General features: G+C 41.0%; 1 protein-coding gene across 1 annotated transcript in view; it reads right to left on the bottom strand.

The window, feature by feature from the left end:
• LOC126484965 (dynein intermediate chain 2, ciliary) overlaps positions 1 to 23,851 on the bottom strand; it is a 271,700-nt gene that overhangs the window by 114,597 nt on the left and 133,252 nt on the right. The window contains exons 6-7 of the mRNA XM_050108567.1: positions 6,879 to 7,040; positions 766 to 1,016 (exon numbers count right to left, since the gene is read on the bottom strand). Of these exons, the coding sequence (XP_049964524.1) occupies positions 766 to 1,016; positions 6,879 to 7,040 (413 nt within the window). The remainder of the gene's footprint in view (positions 1 to 765; positions 1,017 to 6,878; positions 7,041 to 23,851) is intronic.

Below are 23,851 nucleotides of genomic sequence, written 5' to 3'. Positions count from 1 at the left end.
ATTTAGAGCAACTCCTACCACTATTATAAAAATAATTTCATTTCACATTATCCCCATTTCAATAAAAAGAATTCTAAGAAATCGGCAAGGAAATGTTTAACAACAGATATAATTTGAACATGGCTGCACTTCAGAAATGGTTAGAGATCAGTAAATGAATCAGAAGCAGCCAACCAGTTGCAACAAAAGGTGGTTTTATTCAACCTTTGACCATGGTTTTGATGGATGTAAAACCATCTTCTTTAGAAATACATGTAACTAAAGTTTCACATTGGAAAAACACCAAATAATTAAGTGCTATGACATTTGTCCAACGAAAATATGCTGTCAGAACACATCACTGTATACATTATTAAATATACTGACCTCTATGATCAGTGCCTGTTAAGTAATAATAGTTAAAATGAAGAAATAAAATCAATCAAATAAAATGTCAGGTGATGCTAGGCACTGACATTTTACTTGATTGGTTTTAATTCTCCACTATAACTATTCTGATGAAAGGGGTCAGTATATTGAATAATGTATACAATGATGTGCGCTGACAGCATGTTTTCACCAGACAAATGTCAGACTGCCTCATTATTTGGTGTTTTTCCAATCTGAAATACTAGTTACATGTATTTCTGAAGAAGACTGCTTCACATCTGTCATAACCATGTCAAAGGTTGCATAACACCACCTTTTGTTGCAACTGGCCTACTGCTTTGGATTCATTTAATGAACAGATTTATGTGTTTTTATGTTAATGTAAGGAATGTTTACCTGCCACACTATTCCTCCATGCTTGCTTGATATTGAATTGCTCTTGCTTACTGGTTCCTTTGATGGGGAAATAACATTATAAACAGCAACATTTCCATCAAACAGTCCAACAACGATGAGGCAAGCAAATTTAGGATGAATATCCACACACACTACTCCAGTATCTGTAGTACAAACATATTCAGGGAATGATGGATTTTTCAATGTGAACAGACACACAGCACCTTCAGGTTGTGGTTTCATGAAATCAACTGAAAAAAGGACACTACAATAAAATCTCACAATTTGAATCTATTATGAATTAAAATAAAAATTTAAAAATAACTATGAAAAATACTTAATTTACCGCTCAGTCTTTCCTTCACATCACTCATTTGTCACTCATTAGCATACATGCCTGCTTGTGATACACCCTTCAATTATTGCTACTCTGAAGTAGCAAATGTAGGTGTGTGTTTGTGTTGAATACCTCTCTTCTACCATCCCACTCAGTAATACTTAGCTGCATGCATAGCAATTCCTGTCATTCATTCATTGTGTTCCAATGACAAGGAGAACATTGACTGATGTGGAATGAGTCAAAAAGACAAAGAAATCACAGAAATTTAATCTGTAAACTGTTTTAACAATAACCTATTAGCACACTCCTCAATGATATGCTTATGCCGTTTAACCTTACACACATAACTAGTTTCTTAGCATGGCTATTTACTTTATAAAGTGCATAAAAATTCATTTTATAAACTGCAACACCTTTTTGGCTGCAATCTATATTTATGTTTCAGATGCATTTTGGCTTTTACACTAAGCAATCTTCAGTGGATTTAATCTGGAAAAATATAGTTTTTGTTTTTATATTTGGTACTTACACATTAAAAGGCAGTTCACACTATAATTTTTACAGTAACAAATTATTTATTAATGTAAAAATCATGACATGAAATATTTTATAATCTATAAGTATAGCACAAAAAATTAGAACTATGTTGTTCCAGATTAAATACACTGATAAAATGTAAAATGTGAAACATTTACTGTAAAAGGTGAAACACTACTGGAACACAAATATAGGTTACAGAAAGAAGGTGTTTCAATTTATGAAATGAATATTAACCGGGGGGGGGGGGGGGGGGGGGGAGGGGGGGGGGAAGAGAGAGAGAGAGAGAGAGAGAGAGAGAAAACTGCTCGCTCCTCAGTTGCACTATAGAGCTGCTGTTTATCTACCTACTGTCAGTTACCCCCCTTTTCCTGTTCCAGTTGCAAACACTCCAAGGGAAGAATGACTGCTGGTAAGCTTTCGTGAGACCTCGAATCTCTTTCATTTTACCTTCATGGCCTTTTCATGAGATATGTATGGGAGCAAGCAAAATATTTGTTGATTCTTCTAGGAAAGAATGTTCTACAAATTTTAACAGTAAACCACACCATGATGCACTATGACTCCCTTTTGGAGCCTGCCACAAGAGCTGGATGAGCATCTCCTTTATGCTTTTGCATTTAGAACTTGAACCACAGATTAAATGCACTTCTTTTTTTTTAGACTTTCTCTATTTCCTATATCAATCCTATCTATAACAGAGAGAGAGAGAGAAAACTGCTCGCTCCTCAGTTGCACTATAGAGCTGCTGTTTATCTACCTACTGTCAGTTACCCCCCTTTTCCTGTTCCAGTTGCAAACACTCCAAGGGAAGAAGGACTGCTGGTAAGCTTTCGTGAGACCTCGAATCTCTTTCATTTTACCTTCATGGCCTTTTCATGAGATATGTATGGGAGCAAGCAAAATATTTGTTGATTCTTCTAGGAAAGAATGTTCTACAAATTTTAACAGTAAACCACACCATGATGCACTATGACTCCCTTTTGGAGCCTGCCACAAGAGCTGGATGAGCATCTCCTTTATGCTTTTGCATTTAGAACTTGAACCACAGATTAAATGCACTTCTTTTTTTTTAGACTTTCTCTATTTCCTATATCAATCCTACCTATAACAGAGAGAGAGAGAGAGAAAACTGCTCGCTCCTCAGTTGCACTATAGAGCTGCTGTTTATCTACCTACTGTCAGTTACCCCCCTTTTCCTGTTCCAGTTGCAAACACTCCAAGGGAAGAATGACTGCTGGTAAGCTTTCGTGAGACCTCGAATCTCTTTCATTTTACCTTCATGGCCTTTTCATGAGATATGTATGGGAGCAAGCAAAATATTTGTTGATTCTTCTAGGAAAGAATGTTCTACAAATTTTAACAGTAAACCACACCATGATGCACTATGACTCCCTTTTGGAGCCTGCCACAAGAGCTGGATGAGCATCTCCTTTATGCTTTTGCATTTAGAACTTGAACCACAGATTAAATGCACTTCTTTTTTTTTAGACTTTCTCTATTTCCTATATCAATCCTATCTATAACAGACTGATGAGTGATATTCAAGTATTGGTCAAACAAGGGTTTTGTATGCTAATGCCTTCATGGGTGGCCTACATTTCCTGAAGATTGCTCCTACGAATCTCAGTCTGACATCTGCCTTACCTATGAATAGTTTTATGTGGTTGTTCCATGTTAATGGTCTTATTGTTAAATAATTGGAATTTCTGCCTATTTATTCGCAATATATGACATTCGTTTATGTCAAGGGTCAACTGCCAAATGTTGTAGATCTGTAGTGTCGCGGAATAGTAAAGAGTTGGAAACATGGAATATTGTCAAAGTTTCTTTGCCTATGCCGAGAGCCAGAGGCAGTACATTAGCCAAGAGGTAGGAGGATTGCACATATATCAGAATGTGTCATCACGCAGGGGCAATGGCCTGGTTACACACAACAGGTGAGAGAGAATTGGTTAGCACGCGGGTTTGTGTTAGACGGAGACTTTCGTAGAGCGCAAGACAGGAGGTATAGCGTCAGCTGTACTGCATTTCACAACTTCGCGTAAGTCTGCCGTAACAACACATAACTCTGTTGCAAGAACACCTAAGGGGCGAGTACGACAGATGAGTCAGCAGTATAAGTGGAACGAATGCGTTCATTACAAACGAGCATGACATCAGGACGTCGCTCGTGCTTCCTTAAATAAGCCAGCTTTGATAGCAACAAGGCACTCGCAGTTAGACTTGCACATAGATGTGTACTGGGTCACTGTGTAGCACTCAGCTCGGTGATCGACATGTTAATCTTTATTAAGGAGATGTTTCAGTAAGGGCGGCCCATCCAGCAGCAGATGTGAGGGGACAGTACCAGCTCTGGTCCTCTCTGCTGCCACTGTCAATCATCAACCCAGGATTATCAGACATTGCGGCAGACTTGCTCGCTGCCAATGCTGACCACATCAGTGAGCCATCGTCGAGATCGTGTGGGGCCTAGGCCCTGTGCATCTGCCGTCACAACCAGGTGAGCGGACAACACTGGAGGACTGCAGCTCGTTGCACCATTCCACCATGGGCGAGCCACCAGGAAGAGCAGGGAAGAAGATGGGGTGGGATAGAGTACACTCCACACTATGAGAACACTTCTCGTGCCAACAGCGCCAGGACTCCAACCCGGAACCTCTACACACAACGGCCTGCTGTCCGCCGCCGAGCCAGCCGGCTAGCTGAGCGCTGCCAGCCACGTGCGGCCGAAGTACGAAGTAAGGACAGTCCTCCACTATGTCACAGCATGCGGCGCTGCCTAGCAAGATGTGCGGCCCAGAGCTGGTGTCATCACTACAAGTCAGCGAGGACTTGGGGAAGGTCGTTGATATCACCAAGCTCAGCCAACCTGTGTTACACGGGCCACATTGTACTTGGCAGGAATAAAGGTGTTATGAATTAATAATGTTTCTTTGGCCTTTCTGACACGTCCATAGTCATTTCCTACCTGACAACTGGAGGGGTCACCGCTCGGCCATCCAGTCCACCGTAGGCGACCGGAACCACCGGACTGCCTACAGATTTGGTGTCAGAAGTGGTCGCGCCCACTGCCTACAGATCTTTCTGCTTTTGGTTACTGCTTCATAATGTTGTAAATTCTCTATACATAGCAGCTAAGAAAAGCCTCATGGACCTTCTGATGTTATCAACCAGTTCATTTATAATTGTGGTGGCAAGTAATGTTCATTTAACATTCCCCTCAGGTATGTTACTTTTATGTCTGAGGAGTTCTTTCTGCTTAGAATGACCTGCTGTTCTGTGATTGGTGTTCATTGATGGCCAGAATTCCAAGTAATGCTAGTTTTTGGCCCTTCTTTGCTCTATGGAGAACACATTTAATAAGACTGATGTTCATTTAGAGCATGTTCAGAAAACATGCAATTTTTCTTTTTCAGTGTCCAGTTCCTTTCATGTTCAGTAAATCTAGTAGTTATAGCTCTACCTGATTGACCTACAATAATTTGCCATACAAATTGCAGTAAATCATAAGAACTCCACTCTGTTCTAAAGGTGGAACCTAGCCTCTACACTGAACAGAATATGGGCAACCATATTCTTAGTATAGAAAGCTACTGTATATTTCCTGGATTTTAGTTTGCTGCCAAGTATCTGTAAAATCCTACCTACATATAGCTTGGGGACCCATTTGTTGTTAGTGTGACTTAGTGCCTTCTGAGGAGGATACAGAAATGCTGTTATACTCTCTCTCTTCTTTCTACTAAATATGTTATCAATTAAGGTATGAATACAACCATTAGTGTATCCAACTTCTTTAATTATTTTAATTCATTTTGGTCTGTGGTATAGATAGCAGGCAGTGCATCATGGGGTGGAAGGCTGAGCATTTGTGTGTCACAGGATGCTGGGAATTGGAAGGTATTCCTGTGTATGTAGAAGTTATTTTCCTGTGTATCTTAAATAAACGTTTTTATTGCTAATGTCAGTGTTAAGTTCTAACAAGTTCTAACAACAGTGGAGTCTCCTCCCAACTCCACTGTAGAATCAGTTGTACTGTGGTGTGAATTTAAATGTTGGAAATATTTGTTTAATTGTCCAATGGTACCTGTCCACAAGCACAGTTCAGTATTGTATTTTAGAACTTAGTGGCTCTTCATCTAAAAATATTTTATTCAAAATTACCCATCAACATTTCAGCTACTAAGGGACTTGGAGGGACCCCACTGCTAAACCGTCTGACTGACAACAGAACCTGCTGGTATTGGAAACAATTTTGATTTAAGCTCATCTCAATTGCCAGTCTTACACATTACGTCTCCAATGGAAAAGTTCTGGTTTTACATGACAATTCCGTTAATATTTCCATAGCCTCTCCAACAGAAATATTGGAAAATAAGCTGCTTACATCAAATGATATAAGCTTAGCATTAGGGGGAATGGTTTCATCTTTTAATTTTTCTGGAAATTTTGGTTTACATTTTATTTTTGTATCAATTAAAGAATCTAACTCTTGCTGATTTAAGCTGAAAGTGAAGAAACTACAAGTTTTATTGGAATAACTATCTTGTGAAGCTTAGATAGCCTATAAAATTCATATTTGTGAGACAATTGGAATCACTATCAGTAACTATGGATTCGCAGGTTTTAATAAGTCCTTCTCTTCCAAAGAATATTTCATCATGTGTGGTTAGGTAACTGAAGGAATTCTGCAGAGTGAGGAATGTAAATCCCTTTTACGATATACTCTGGCTTATTAAACAACACTAATCTTTCCGCCTCCTCAGCTTTGATATTTACTGCCTTTAACTTATCTTAGCAGACTGAAGATGAACAAACTTATATTTATTGCATTTTTAGATTTAAAGAAAGAACTTAATGATGTTGACTGGACCACAGTCTTTGAAATAATTGAAGATAACAGGTGTAAAATATGGGTAGCAAAATCTTATCTACAACTTGTACACAACCAATCTGCAGCTATGGGAGTTGAATGGCATGAAAGGGAAGCAGTAGTTGAAAAGGGAGTGAAACAGGGTTATGTACACTGAGCATGCAGAAAAGGAAACCAAGAAGAAATTTTGAAAGGGAATTAAAAGTTCAGGGGCAAGAAATGAGAACTTTGAGGTTTGCCAATGACATTGCATTGTGAATTAATTATTTTTCTGCATTTCATTGCCATATGTAGTGCTGGTGCTGCTGCTGTTGATGGTGATGGATGTGCTTTCATTCACTGATAATACTATTTTGGACTTACAGCAGCCAAAAGATACTGCAAACAGATCATAGTAGTGAGGATTCCAGGAAAGACCTGTTACATGATTTTTCTTTGTCTTCTCATAAGCAAACTTCCACAGTGGCAACAGAGTTCCTTCTTCATCTCTGTACTCATCAGATGGATCCTCCCAGTACCTGAAATCTAACAACCACAGCATCATTTGAAATTTAGTTCTAGAGATACTAAATAACTCAGCATAATTTTCAATCACCTGTATTGACAAACACATATCATCCTGAAAAATGGTGTCTTATTACCCATTCAATCTATGCAATATCCTAATCCATCTCTATGACACTCCTACTACCAATTCTGTTGCTTACAACTTGCAAGTTAATTCTCTGTAGATAATCTAGATACACAACCTGTTTAGTACACTGAGCTGTAATCCCTTGAGGCATTCCTTCCACATGTATTTCCTATCCAATCAGACATAGGCTCAATTACATGCCCCCCCACCCCTGCTCACAGTAATAAACATTTAAGTGTAACTTACAACTTCAGGAATCAAATTAGCTTATAGTAAATATGCTCAACAAGATATGTTTTCACTTTCTTTTAATGTATGTTGTTTAAAAAGTATTTCTGTTGTTTGTTGGGAACACCATCATTTAGTACATATTTAACTATCCAAAGTGACTTGGGCACACTGTAACAGCGCACACTGTAAAGAGTTGTTCAAAAAGTTAGAAACTCTGACAGTTCTGTGTGAATATATTTATCAAAACATATAATATGAGGAAAAACATTAATCTGTATACCACAAACAACACAATTCACGACCTTGGAACCAAATCCAGACACTGTTTGCATCTAAACAGAAGAAATAAGTCAAAAACTCAAAATAGTGTATTATATCATGGTATTAAATTGTACAACAGATTACCACAAGAAATAAAAGATGTACATGATCCCAACACCTTTAGTCAAAGGCTAAAATAGAAAATATATACCAGAAAACAGATATTACACTGCAGATGAATATTTAAAATAACTATAGATTAATGTTCATGAACATTCTACTGTGTAACAAATTTAAATTGAGATGATTAGAAAAGTAGGCGTAAGTATAGGAGTTGTACATACTGTAAAGACATGTTCATTTTATAAGAAATATTGTACAAACATACTGCTGCACTAAGTGTGGTGTGATATTAATGGTTCTACAGAATTTCTCCACAGCAGTACCGAAAAAGGAAACATGTAAATTATGATGACAAATTTATTTTGCTATCAAGTTAATTGATTTCAAAACATCCGGTTCTTTTTTTTTTTTTTTTTTAAAAAAAAAAAGCTAAATAATATGCCAGTTTGATACTAACAAAAGGTCCATTTCTGTTTCTAGTATTTTTATACTTGAAGTGTGACTTTTTTTATGTCTTGTTAAGGCCCGTTTTAGAAGTACTTTTTAAGTACCATATGGAACTCTGAATGATTTGGCAAAATTAAACAACGGAAAATTCAGGATGGAATAATGATATAATCGTGAAAAGGATAGAGTGCTACTTACCATATAACAGAGATGTTGAGTCACAGATGGGCACAACAAAAAGACTACTGAACATTTAAGTTTTTGGCCAGAAGGCCTTCTTCCAAAATAGACAACATACACTCACACATTCACACAAACGCAGCTCATACACACACCTGACCACTGTCTCTGGCTGCTTGGGACAGACTCTGGCTGAATGCTTACATGTTCAGTAGTCTTTTCATTGTGCCTGTCTGTGACTCAACAACTCTGCTACATGGTGGGCAGCAATTTTCACAACATTGTCTGAATGATTTGCTTTTGAAATATCTCTGGGTTAACTATTTGCTGTGTATCATTTGTAGAGCAAACTTGTTAAAATTTTGTTCTTATTGCAGAGTTGGAACCCTGGATCAGGACAATTCTCCCACTATTTCAGCTTTATCATTTCCTGACACCAAAAATAAATCAATAAATTGTCCAAGAATTAATTGATTATCTATTCATTCTGTAGAACAGTTCATAATTGTACATTTGATGTGGAATGGGTTAGTTGAATTACAACAACATGAACAAAAATTAAGAGATGGAGCAGCTACTTATAAAATGAACAAACATGACAAAGTCATAAGTTGTAACAACTGAAAACTTAAAGTATGTAGTCAGGAATATTGCAGTACACATAAATTTAATATTTACACACAAATTATATATAGGCATACAAAACATACAAATCTGAACTTGTCTCTAGAAATACATTAAGTAGAAGTGATGGTCTAATAAAAATTGTTTCAGTTTGGCTTTCATGTGATTGTATACTTTGACTGCCATCTTTTATCCATTTAATTTTGTGTTATGTGGTAAGATCTATTAATGACTTTTGTTCTTGTGTTAGGGAAATGGAAATCCAGGCATTTGTGTACAGACTATAAATGTTGAATTGTGTCACAAATCAATTTAACTATATATAACAAAATTAGTGGAAGTATCTTAAACTGTTTTAAAAATGGCCTGTAATGTATATATTCCTTTTAGATGGGAGTATACCCACTGCTTGCTACCATAATTTGAAAGATGCTATGAGGCTCAAAGCCATTTCCCCTAAAAATCACCACAGTTCACAAGACACTCAATTAGAACATGGTCCACAGGCTTTAATGTGCCTAGATGATTACATCTTTCACTGATCACTGTGTGAAAGAGATTTTGCTATTGATTTGTGGTTATATATCCTTTTCACATTGCAGCCCACTGTATCACTTGGTCTTCTGCGCTGTTCTAAACCTTGATCTACTGCTGGCACATGTATTTTCTATGTGTAGGTATCCTTAAATTTTTTTATTGTCAGTTAACCTTTATCTAGAAAGATTTGTCTTCACCTGCACTACTGGTGCATGTATTTTGTTTAATGTCAACAATATTATTAACAGTAGAGATTGCTACTCACCATAAAGATGACATGCTAAGTTGCAGAAAGGCACAACAAAAAGACTGTTACAAATAAGCTTTTGGACAACTAGCAATCTATCTTTTTCATGATAATGTTGATGTTCCAACATGAATTTTCCATTATTTGTTTTATTTTCTAGGTTTAGGAATCTTAAAAATTTCTTCACTGTTGTTTAACTCTGATCTAGAAAGATATTTCTTTACCTGCATTACTGGTTTTCGTCCCCTCCAGGCTTAGGTATCTTTCATTTTTCATTGTCACTTAAGATCAAAAGACCCATGTGTGTTGTAATTTATTTTGTTATGCAAATTCTACTCTGTTAACCCAAAGTACTTGCAGGTCAAATGGACTCAGTTACCTGCCCTCATTTTCCCTATTTCGATTAGAGGCACGTGTACTATTTGCCACTACTTATATCATATGTAAATTTAATGCATTATATGTGAATATGTTCTGGAATCGGTACTGAAATGAGCAATTGTTTGGGGCATGGGCCGAGCTCAAGTTGGTTACCATGTATTGATTAATCCTTGTGTTTCAGATCCCCCCCAGCATTTTTTTTTTTGCACATTGTGGTCTTTGTAGTATCAGTTTCCAAGTAGCGAAAACTATTGTTAGACCCAGGAAATGCCTCCGAGGCAATTTTCCAATACTTATGAAGTTTACATAGTTTGGGTTTTATTATAAAAAAAAGGAATTCTCTGTACTATGATAGAAACTATAATTCAGTTTTTTGGATTTTCCAATTTTATATTTTTTATTATTTTTTCAAATTTAGGGTGTTTCCACTAGTTTATTATAGAGTTGGTTCTCTCTGGCGAGTAATTATGGCTCATTTGTTGAGGTTAAATTTGGTCTCTCTGCTAAAATTATATGTTAAAATGATTATTTTCTTTATGCTCAGATCCTTACCACTCCTCAGTCCTCACTCCCTACCATTTCAATTATACCATGTGAGTACAGATACCAATATGTTATGCACACACAAAAAGATAATTTTGACACTAACAGCTCAATCCATAGCCATGGAACAAGATCCATGCATGCTAACATGTAGAAATGAAAGTTTAGCAAAAATTAAGCCCAACAATTTATTCACATCAGGTCACTAAGCAAATGTAAAAAGTTTTATAATTACTTTTAATTCATTCATCATGTTCTGTAGACTCCATCAAGAAACTTCAAGGATATGAAATGAGTGAATGTATACATACAAAAGTGAAGGAATTTTCAGAAACTTAGGCTGCACCCTGTATTAACAATAAACTGGCATTATATGACTTGATACTAATTATGCTTACATTAGTTAAATCTAACCTGATACACAGGCAAGAAAGCTGTTACATCAGAAAACCTGCTGCTTCCTCAGGTATATTAGATAAAGTAACATGTACAAGAACACATAGGTATTTTTCAAAGAAAATCGTTACCTACATCTGTGATGATAAAGGCCATTTTGAAGACACTGCTAGTTGTAATGGAACTCTGTGACGGATTTTGCTGCTTGCCATGTAGCTTGCAGGAATTTTAAATCTCTGAATATAGATTATCTGATAATTCGTGGGAGTGGCTAGTGAGGTATGTTTTTCATTCTGCTTTTAAATTTGTAAGTGTTGTCACAGTGCCACGCCATTCAAAAGTGCCGCTACGTTAGTACGCGAACACGGCGATAGAGGCGCTCCGCAGCTCGGCCGAGCGCGGGAGCGCCACCTGGTTATGAACGGCGCCGGCCGCATGTCACGGCCCGGCAGTCGAATGACAGATACGGAGTTAGTAACATGTAACCCGCTAGTGTTTCTACTTTTGTATCTCCACGCACTTTAGTAGTGATTAAAGGTTATAACACTTTTTGGCGACGAGGTCGGATATTTTTTTTCCTGCGTTGTGGACTTGTGTGTTCGTGTCGGGGCAGACATGGAACAGCTTATGCAAGCGCTTATTGAACAACAAACACAGCTGACGGCTGCTATTCAGGCGTTGTCGACGTCGCTTACTCATCGTCTGTCTTCCTCTTCTCCGCCTCCGTTCCCTCCTTATGACGAGGCCGCTGAAGACTGGGAGGATTATGAGAAGCGTTTGCGGCAACACTTCTTGGCTTTCGGCGTTGTCGACGCTCCTATGTGTAAGTCGTTATTTCTATCTTGGATTTCCCCACGGATCTATCAGCTGCTATCTCAGTTAGCCCCTCTGCGGGAACCTGCCTCTCTGTCCTTCCAAGAAATGTGTGACTTATTGTCTAACTATTACCGAAAAAACACCCATGTCGTTGCCGCCCGCGTGGCTTTTTACCGGTGTCGTAAACAGCCCCATCAATCTTACCGGGCTTGGGCGGCGGAACTCCACGGTCTGAGTCGGAAATGTCTGTTTGTCACGGACACTCATCATGAGTCTTACGCTGATTCAATGGTTCGGGACGCTATTTTACGGCTTGCTCCTGATAAAGAAGTTCGGCAACGTGCCTTACAATTGCCAAACCCGTCGTTGTCGGAAGTTCTCAGCATCGCTCAATCCTTTGAAGTGTCTCACGCTGCTGGTGCGCAAATAGACGCGTGGTGTGATGTAGGCGCTGTCCAGACCACTTTCGACGCAGACAATGTGCCTGTTTCACAGGGAAACGACGATGTAGCGGCGGTGCACTCGCGTCAACAACGTCGCGTTGGGCCGCCACGCTCGCAGCGAAAACAGCAACCACAGAAGCAGGTTCGTTCGGCCCTTCCTTCTTGTCCACGTTGTTTCGTACAGCATGACAGAGCCGCGTGTCCAAAACGTTGGGCCACGTGTAATTCATGTAGGAAAAGAGGCCACATTGCTTCTGTGTGTCAGTCCCCTAAAGTTCCTGTCGACGAGGACGAGGCATCGGACATGGATGTTAACTGTGTGCTTTCTCAAACGACTAAGTTGTTTGTTACTGTTCGTGTTCTGGATAAAGACATTCGCATGCAAGTGGACACTGGCTCTGCAGTAACTCTCATTAATTCTCGCACGTATTTGGAGTTGGGCTCCCCTCCCTTGTCTCCCGTTACACGAAATCTACGAACTTATAATAAGCAGAAAATTCCTATTGTTGGCCAGTTTGATGCTTCCACTGCCTACAAGTCTGTTGTTAGGCCCCTCACGTTTTACGTGGTGGATCATGCGGGCACTGAAAACCTGTTCGGTTATGATGCTTTCCAGTTGTTCGGGTTTTCCATTGATGATGATGTGCACCTCATATCTGAGGACATTCCGTATCCACAGCTGGATGGCTTGTGTTCTGAATTCTCGTCCGTGTTCTCTGCTGGTCTGGGTCGTGCCAAGGAGTTTGAAGCCCACATTACTCTTAAACCTACGGCTCGCCCTAAGTTTTTCCGGGCACGCCCTATTCCAATGGCGTTGCGTGCGCCTGTCAAAGCTGAGATAGACAGGTTAACAGCTTCGGGGATTCTCCTTCCTGTTACCTCCAGCGAATGGGCATCGCCCATCGTGGTGGTTTCTAAACCAAACGGGAGTCTGCGATTGTGTGGTGATTTTAAAGCCACTGTCAACGCTCAAAGCCTCATTGACACTTATCCTCTTCCCCGTCCTGAGGAGTTATTTACCAAGCTCGCTGGGGGCCAGTTCTTTTCCAAACTTGACTTATCGGAGGCGTACCATCAGTTGCCGTTGGATGCATCTTCCAAGGAATTTCTCGTCATCAACACTCCTTGTGGGTTGTATCAGTACCAGCGGTTACCATTTGGCGTCGCTAGCGCGCCGGCCATTTTTCAGCGGTTTTTGGAACAGCTCACGGCTTCCGTTCCCGGCTGCATCAACTACCTGGATGACATTGTTGTCACGGGGGCCTCCACTGAGGAGCACCTTCGCAATTTGCGTTCACTGTTTCGGGTTCTGCATTCAGCAGGGTTGAAGTGCAATCTGGACAAGTCTCAGTTCTTCCAACCCTCCATTGTGTATCTTGGTTTCCACTTGTCCCGTGAGGGTATACGCCCTCTACGACAGCACGTTGCGGCCATTACCGCTCTACCCCGGCCGTCTACGGTCAAAGAACTTCAGGCGTTTCTAGGCAAGGTTGCTTATTATCACAAATTCATTCCCTCCGCGGCGGCGGTGGCTCATCCTCTGCATCAGCTGTTACGCAAAAACGTTCCTTTCTGTTGGACCGCCGAGTGTGAGCAGGCTTTTGTCCGCCTGAAGGCTCATTTGCAGTTGGCGCCTTGTCTTGCCACATTCCGTCCGGGTCAGCACTTGGTTCTGGCGACTGATGCGTCACAGTATGGCCTAGGGGCTGTTCTCGCCCATCGGTATGAGGATGGGTCGGAACGACCCATCGCCTACGCTTCCAAGACCCTCAACGATGCCCAACGGCGTTACTCTCAAATAGAAAAGGAGGCGCTCGCTATCATTTATGCTCTGAAAAAGTTCAGCGTTTTTTTGTATGGTTCTAAGTTTCACCTCATCACCGACCACAAGCCGCTGGTCTCTCTGTTCAGCCCCTCGGCGTCGCTTCCGGATAAGGCAGCTCACCGCCTGCAACGTTGGGCCTTATACTTGTCTCGTTTTCACTATGAGATTCACTATCGCCCCACGGCCCAGCACGCCAACGCTGACGCATTGTCGCGTTTGCCGATGGGCCCCGACCCGGTTTTCGATCGCGATGAACTCCTCTGTTTCCACATTGATGAGGAAGAACGTCGTGCGGTCGAGGGTTTTCCACTTACAGGTTCGCAGGTCGCGTCGGCTACTGCGCGGGATCCGGTCCTGCGTCAGGTGATCAGTTTTGTTCAGCGTGGTTGGCCGGACAGGACCAAGGGCCGGGCGTCGGATCCCCTTCGCAACTACCATGCCTTGCGCCTTCGTCTGTCTGTTCGTGAGGGTGTTGTTCTTCTGGCCAGGGATGGCGCATCTCCACGGGTTGTGGTGCCCGCCTCTCTTCGCAAAGCTGTTCTCAAACTATTGCATGGGGGCCATTGGGGGATTTCTTGGACTAAGTCCCTGGCCCGCAGGCACGTTTATTGGCCCGGTATCGATTCGGACATCGCCCACATGGTCGCTGCGTGTGATCAGTGTGTTCAACAACTGGCTGCGCCTCGTACTCTGCCCTCTCCGTGGCCTGATCCGGCGCAGCCGTGGGAACGGGTGCACGCTGACTTTGCCGGCCCCTTCCTCGGCACTTATTGGCTCCTGTTGATTGACGCCTTCTCAAAGTTTCCGTTTGTTGTTCACTGTCCGTCGCCCACCACTGCGGCGACGACGCTGGCTTTGTCAAAAATCTTTGCGCTAGAAGGTCTTCCATCCACGATTGTCACGGACAATGGCCCTCAGTTCTCTTCGCAGGCCTTCCGTGATTTTTGTACTGGACAAGGGATTCATCATGTTACAGCACCGCCCTTCCATCCGCAATCGAATGGGGAGGTCGAGCGCCTTGTCCGCACTTTCAAAAGCCAAATGAAAAAATTCCTTAGTGATTTTTCCACAGATGATGCTCTGTTGCAATTTCTGAGTTCTTATCGCTTCACGCCTCTGGGTGATCGCAGCCCTGCTGAACTCTTGCATGGCCGCCAACCGCGCACCCTACTGCATCTGCTTCACCCTGTCAGGCCTTGTACTGTGTCCCCTAGTGCGGGAAAATACCAGGTGGGCGCCGACGTGTGGGCACGGGGATATGGATCTCGCCCTAAATGGATTCCAGGGGTGGTCCAGGCTCTTCGCGGCCGCCGGCTTTGTGAAATACGTACGGACGACGGCATGGTTGTTCGCCATTACGACCAGATGCGCCCACGAGTGGTGGCCACGCCGGTACCACTGCCCCTTTTTTCGTCTCCACCAGCCCGAGAAGCCAGTCCTGTCGCTGCTGCCGATCTTCCGGGCGTGTTGCTGCCGCCGCCGTCGCTACCGCTTCCGAGTACGCCGGAACCGGCCCCAGTCGCGACGCCGCCTTCTCCGGGACCCATCTCGCTGGAGCACACCCCCAGGTCCACGACACCTATGGATGCTGCTCCGGAGTTTTCACCCATCATCTCGTCCAGGAGGCACGTTCCACGCGCCAGCTTCCGTCCTGGACATTTTCGACCATACTCTCGTGTTTCTCCGCGGGATCTTCTCGGGACCTCCCAAGAGGCCATGGATGTCTCCGCACTGTCCGTGTCTCCACGAAAGTGAGCGTTTTTTTTTTCAAGGGGGGAAAAGTGTTGTGACAGTGCCACGCCATTCAAAAGTGCCGCTACGTTAGTACGCGAACACGGCGATAGAGGCGCTCCGCAGCTCGGCCGAGCGCGGGAGCGCCACCTGGTTATGAACGGCGCCGGCCGCATGTCACGGCCCGGCAGTCGAATGACAGATACGGAGTTAGTAACATGTAACCCGCTAGTGTTTCTACTTTTGTATCTCCACGCACTTTAGTAGTGATTAAAGGTTATAACAGTAAGGATTATCAATTTTTCTTTTATGTGAAACTTCAGCTTCACCCAGCATACTTCATGAGAAAATAGGGCACAGGTGAATGGTTAGATCTGAGAATATGTCAGGAAAAATATTTGGCAACCCATCACACTGCCATCACTACATATGCTGATGAACTGACCACTTGGGGGCCAGTGTGACACTTTTCTCTCTCTCTCTCCTCTCTCTCTCTCTCTCTCTCTCTCTCTCTCTCCCTGTTCCATCCTCCTATCCGATAATCTATCTGCCATCCACAACCAGCATCTCCTCCCTCTCTCCTCCTGCTGACACACTGTTCCACCCTCACTTCACACCCACGTATGCGTGCTGTTCCTTCATCTGCCGCTGAAGTCAGTTTCTTGTAGGGTATCTCCTTTCTCTACTTAATCAGACTAACTGCCAGTTCCTAGGGCTTAATAAAGATGTAGCCACTGTCACAACTGATCAACGGTTTACTTATTTGGGAAGATGCTGGATACAGATGGCAGACTGAATGGCAGATCGAAGGGAAGGGGAAAAGAGATAAAAACACTACACCTGTTGCCAAGCAGTCAGTTCATCAGTGCACCTTATGATGGCAATCTTTTGCCTCTATGTTTATCAGGAGCTTGTTGGATGTATTCTGCACAGAATTCTTAATTCTGAACCTTAGTCACACTGCACCTACAAATGATTTTTATCATCAGATACAAAGGCTATTAAGAATTAAACATACTGGTGAATGAATATAGGAATTGCAAGATATTTAAAGTAGCTTCTGTTAAATGTTCACTAAAAAATTTCACACAATATTATACTCTGCTGAATGAATACTTTATTTTCTTCAGATGCATTTCTCTACAGCATAATCCGACAAAAAAAAAAGTTAAAATTTGCAAAATAAAACCATTGCTTTTAGGTCAATGCAATGGAGAGATATTTATAGGAGCAAAATATCCTGAATTGAGCTTCATAATTAATTTTTGATTTTTTTACTCAATTTTAACTTGTTATTCAGCTCAGTTCCAAGTAAGAAACTTCCTGGCAGATTAAAACTGTGTGTGGGACCAGGACTTGAACCTAGGACCTTGGCCTTTTGTGGGCAAGTGCTCTACTGACTGAGCTCCCAAGCATGGTTCACAACCCGTTCCCACAGTTTCTTCCAGCAGCACCTCATCTCCTATCTTCCAGACTTGTTTTACTCTATCAGGAAGAATCATATCAGCACACACTCTACCGCAGAGTGAACATTTATTCTGGAAACAGTCCCCCCGGCTGTGGCTAAGGCATGTCTCTGGAAAACCCTTTCTTCCTGGGGTGATAGTACTGCATGTTATGCAGGAGAACTTCTGTGAAGTTTGGAAGGAATGTGATGAGGTAATGGTGGAAGTAAAGTTGTGAGGACAGATTGTGAAACATGCTTGGATAGTTCAGTTGGCAGAACACTTGCCTGCAAATGGCAAAGTTCCTGGAGTCAACTCTTGGTCTGGCACACAGTCTTAACCCACCTGGAAGTTTCTTACTTGAAATGTAACTGGATAACAAATTAATATTGAGTCAAATTATCAAAACATATTTTTCTCCTATAATTTTTAATGAAGTCAAAATGAGAGACATTTATCAAGTTCTGCTGAGTAAAATGAGTCAGTATTCAATTAAAGGCTGCTTTCTCAAATCAATTCAAAAAGACTGGAAGGAATGAAATAGTTTTCTTATTAGAGGTGATTTCCTTCTCTCTTGTTTGACAGACAGCTATTACTACAGAATACTTGCGTCTGTAAGGAAATATGCCATGAGTTACTGATTACAAAAATACCTTAAAGTTTATCCTATCAGGTCAGCACATGATTATTATGATTATTATTGTTATTATTATTACTGTTACTGATATTATGTAATATCACATAGAACATGGCATTTTTCGTGATACTGGACATCTTAAACCTAAGGCTATCAGCATTTTTTACATTTGCACATTCTGTTTCAAAGAATTATAGGTTTAAAGAAATTCATGCATACAATTACAAGCCTTGAAGTTAGCATTTAATTTATAAATTGAGAAATGGAGCCTATACTACCATTATATGTTGACAAAATATACTCTTACTGATTAGATAATGTGGTGTAGGTATGTCCTTAGTTGCATCCTAAATGATTTTTTACATAAATGACAGATTTTATTGTATTAGCAAGTTGTTGGAATGTTTTATATACATGTGATAGATTCCTTTTTGATATCTGTAAGTGTTTGTTGGCTTAACAAGAAGATTATGTTGTCTTATGCAATTATAGCTTATATCTGAATTTTTACAATAGTTTCCTTACTGATTTCATGTTTCTTAATGAACAGTGATTGTTTCTACAATGTACATACTGGGCTCTGGTGGGATCTTTAATATTTTATAGAAAGGCCTAATCAAACAATGGAAACTCCAGATTGGAATATGAACAATATAAAGAAAAGATACATTGCTACTCACTGTACACATGGCATGTTGAGTTGCATACAGGCACAAGAAAAAGACACTGCAATTCAATGTGTCATCTTTACTGCAAGTATCACTCTATCTTTTCCTTGTACTATTAAAGAAAGGCTTGCATCTCTTATGGTCTTCCCAGTAACAATTCTGATAGCTCCCTTTCATATTCTGAAAATACTGTGTGCATCAGGAGAGTTACCCCAGAATATGAGTCCATATTTTTGATGTGAAAGAAAATGTACACTACACCTGCACACTTACACAGGGTTTCATAATTTTTAGGGTTTAACAACTTTTTTTCAGATTTAAAGTAATGTGTACCACATTTATGTCCCATTTCATGTTATTTTTGAACCCACAGGTCCGAGAATTTAGTCACTTTACTATTTACTTCAAATACAGTTTGGATAGTTCTGGCAGAACGCTATTGATCTGGAGCAAAGGAGACTACTCACTGAGTAGCAGAAGTGTTGGGCCATAACAGGCACACACAAAAGAGAACGAAAACTTCAATAGCTTTTGGAAGAATTTCTTGACAAGGAAGAAGTTCTTTGATGAGCTAAAGTACACACACACACACACACACACACACACACACACACACACCTGTGTACCTATATTGTGCTGTAAACACAAATTATTTACTATATGTTGATTACTAATGATGGCACTTGAATACTGAACATTTCTAAATTGCTAACTGTAAATATTTAGTGCTACTGTTTTACTGCTGTCAAAATCTATTATATCTGTCTATCAAAATCTATTGTAACACCAAGTCATCAGCAAAGAATACTGCTTTGTGAGCCTAGGCACCAAACATCAGCTTATAGCATATGCCTTGACGTCATTTGTAGTCATTGCGCACATCGGTTTCAAGGCGCGACCATACAATGTTATGTTTCAATGTTCAGTATTGTAACAGGTGCATCGTAGCTCTCAAACAGTTCCGTGTCCAACCGCCAGAGGTGCTGTGTTTATTTCTCCATGCAATCTTTGTTACTCTCTGTTTAAAAATTCCTTTCTTTGATATGTGCACCCCATGTAATTACTTTTCCCTAGCTATACTTTTAACCCGATTACTGTCTAAGATTATTCATGTTTTTGCTGTTCTGAATTATTTGCTGTAGTGAGAAAGCAGAGCTGTATCATCATACAATTTCAAAGCGGTGATAACTCCGAGACTAATAAATTTTTTTTCTCCAGTGTGATGTCTGTTTACTTTACACAATAATAGGGCTATGCAAAAGCTGCCCAGCTAAAAGTTGTGCTGTAACTGACAAACATTTTATTACAGATAATAAACTGCTATTTCCTCTGATTTCTAAGAATAAGAGTGACATGCTTTCACAGCTGGACATTGCTGATACAGTATACAGAGTTTTTCAAAATGGCAAAATCCTGTAGCGATGTCACAATGGTGACTTCTTCTGCCCTTACAAGAGAGCAACAACTTCCACTTGTGGAGCAAGTCTGCATGTTGCAACAACAAACAGATGCACTCCCCCAGCAGCTGACAGAAGCAGAACACAAAACGCTGACAGGATCAAAACTGAGCATTTTTCATCAACATCATACATGGGGTTCACAAACACACATGTAATAGGGCGAGTGAAAGAAACACTGTAAATTGGCCAGGATTAAATTTTTTATTTTTTACTAATTGAAGTCATTTGAGAAATTTATTTGCCTGTCTTTTTATTATTCCCCATTGATTTATTTACCTTATTAAGCCTCTTATGTTTACCAGCTTTGAAAGAGAAAAAACTGGAAATAAAAATTTGCAGACTGCAACTGGGAATTAAACACAAGTTCTCTGCTCTGCAGCCAGACTCCCTGGTTGCTACAACAGTGGTGCTTTCGTTTAACATCACATACCTTATGGGTGCATAAGCGGTGGTCAAAAAAGTTCCTCCTTGATTCTAGGAAAATATCCGATACAAGTTGATGAAAAATGTCCTACTTTCAATTATCTATCGATACTATCAATTCTGAGTCAACTGCATGTCATGGACTTTACGGCAGTTTTCTCAAAAACATCTCAATTTTAGGTTGTGCACAAGCAATGTGCACAAGCAATATGAGCCAAATCAGGTGGCCGTGTCTGAGACATTACCCTTGTCGAGGTCCCATGTCCTCCCCAACGAGGTCACTTGACGTAATGTTCTGAGTCCACAAACAATTAAGGAGTATGCATGTAGCTGTCACTATTCTATCTTATGTCCCCAGCTCACAATCAAAAGATCATTTGAACACTCAAAACCTGGAACTCAATATACCAAATGCACATTCCACTGTTTGATGAGCATTAGAAAGCCAGCAGTTAAAAACTTTTTCTCATTATCAGTGATTTTACATTTAGGGTAGAATTGTGCTAAGTTTTTAATAATGGAAGTGCCTCATTATCTTCAAAATGTAAGAAGTTCCATTCTAATGTCCAGAAAGTTGTTTACCTTACTGGTTATGAAAAGTCCCACAATGAGCTTTTTACCTAATATGAAGTTTGATAAGTTTTTGTGTCATGAAATCTCCCCACTCAATCAATTTCTATAGAAGTCAATGTTGCCATTATGACTACGAGTAATGCTGTTTATAAATGAAATAAGAGGAAGCTGATAATAGAGGTTTTCTCACTGTAACAGGTTCCCATTAACAACTCTAAGACAACTGTAAAATTGCCATTTCCTTTCAAATTCAGAGTGCTGTGCAGCATGAGAGCTATGCACTGAAATGGGGACACTCTGGGGCTCTGCTGTGTCTCTGTTGTGTGCAGTGTGCAGCAGGCCTCAATGAGAATATGTTAGTTACACTATTGAATTCTGTATTATTTACATAGAGTATAGAAACTCATCCACAACAGTTGTCAGATCTGCACTAGGACTCAGCCAGAGTAAAGTTTTGCAGAGAGATTGGGTGAACTGAGTCTCAAGACAGCCAGTGTTCAAACGACATAATATGGAAACCTCCTACAATTCACTTATCATTAACACATTTAATACATTTTTTTTTGGTTGTGTATGGACTGAAAGTTATGAAGATAGATTTTTAGTACACTGTTATCATTCTCTTGACTGTTACAGAGATGTCTACAGCCCACTCACCTTCAGTTCAAATGTAATGTTTATTGGAACCATAGACAACACACATTGTATGGATCACGTGTTCTGTATCACTATCCGCCTTTCTTCTGTTGAGGCTTCTCCATTCATAATCCCACTGTCTAGTGGATTTTGCTTCATTCTAGGTGAGTTTGGCTGTGTTTAATCAGTTCCTATTCCCTCACTTCATTATTGTCTTAGTTTTATACTCGTGCTGCTCTGTTCATGATAGGCTGTGGTTCTCTTCTTACCCTTCTGCTTTAGATGCTGCCCATGATTTGTGAAACAGTTTATTTTGTAAAGTACTAGTGTCCAGAAGTGTGACATTTTTAAATTTTGTACATAAGTTTGTCAGTATTTGGCTGGTACTACAGATCTCTGGTTTTATATAAGATAAGTCCACTAAGTTGTACCTCACAGGCAGGCTCAAGAGTATTATGTTTATGAACTTCATAGTTGTGGTTTGAAAAGTAGCTTTAAATAAATAATAATAATGCCGTGTGACGAGGGCCTCCTGTCGGGTAGACCGTTCGCCTGGTGCAAGTCTTTCGATTTGACCCCACTTCGGTGACTTGCGCGTCGATGGGGATGAAATGATGATGATTAGGACAACACAACGCCCACTCCCTGAGTGGAGAAAATCTCCGGCCCAGCCGGGAATCGAACCCAGGCCCTTAGGATTGACAGTCTGTCACGCTGACCACTCAGCTCAGAATTTTGGCTGCTGAAATCTGGGAAATGACTAGCCAACCCCATCTTCCAACCCTTCGAGCATGTGGGGACTGCTTGCATACACATTGTTTTTTAACATTCCCCAAAGATAAAAACCACATGGATTTAGATTTGGAAAATGAGCAGGCCAGTCAACTATCCTATCATTAAAAACGCTTCATATTGCTGTCACAGAAGTGTTGGCGATGTATGATTTTGCATTGTCCTACATGAAATAACTGTACATCTTTTTGTTAGGTGTTAGTTCTCAAAAAAAAAAAGGATGAAATATATTGACATGTTGAATAATTGGGATCTCTGCAAGATGTTCGCATCATTCTCGCATGACATATCAATGGCATAACTAACTGTCTTCTTCAGGTGCTACCTGAGAATGGTCCTTGGGTGGATCAAGTCCAATATTTATGCTTGGATGGTGCTCAGCACTCTGTAATCAGTCTGTGCTGCATCGAGTGTTCTGTCCATGGTCCATGCCCACTGAGGCATGACTCCAAATGGTCCTCTCTGGTTGCCGTTGTTCCGACTGCCATCCACGTCCAGCTCAGCCATCCTCTGGGGTTGTGGTCATTATCTGAGGTATGTCAAAGCCAATGTGTAATGTCTGGGGGTCTGTCACATGGCTGTTCCCTCGGTCTCCACTTCTCTTTTTCGCTGGGAATTTCAAAGTCCATGCTGCGTTGGGTGTTGCATCTATGATCCGCGCCCACCAAGAGCAGCTCCAATGGCCCTCTCTGGCAGCTAGTGTCATGACTGCCATCTGTACCCAGCTCGGCTATCCTCTGGGTTTGTGGTCATCATCTGAGGTGTGTCAAATCCGACCTGTAATATCTGTAGCTCTGTCTCAGGGCTGTTTCCTGGGTCTGCACTTTTGTTTCTTGCAAAATCTCAAAGTGTCTTCCATTGAGTTTTCAGGATCTCAAGAGCCAAGGCAGTGCTGAGTCGGTATACAGTGTCATGGTTGATGAGATTCACCGTGACCTTTATCTCGATGGATTCTTTTATGACATTATCCCAGTATCTTTGGGTCTGTGTGACAATTTTAGTGTCATTGTGGTTCACTGAGTGACCAATATCTAGACAGTGTTTCACTGTGGCTGATATTGTTGCCTGTCTGAGTCTGGTGTGCCTCTGGTGTTCTTTACACCTGATGTCCACAGTGCTAGTGGTCTTGCCAATTTATGGCATCCCACACTAGCATGAGATGTTGTAAATACCTGGCTTGTATAGCCCCACCTCATCCTTTACATTTCCCAGTATTGTCCCAGTTTTGGTGGGTGGGCAAAATACGCTCCTGATGTCATGTTTCATGAGAGTTCTGCTGATCT

This window comes from Schistocerca serialis, chromosome 6, assembly GCF_023864345.2.
Source record: "Schistocerca serialis cubense isolate TAMUIC-IGC-003099 chromosome 6, iqSchSeri2.2, whole genome shotgun sequence".
In the NCBI taxonomy this organism is placed as follows: Eukaryota; Metazoa; Arthropoda; class Insecta; order Orthoptera; family Acrididae; genus Schistocerca; species Schistocerca serialis.
The sequence above is the reverse complement of the archived record's forward strand: the minus strand, read 5'-3'. Positions and strand labels throughout refer to the sequence as shown.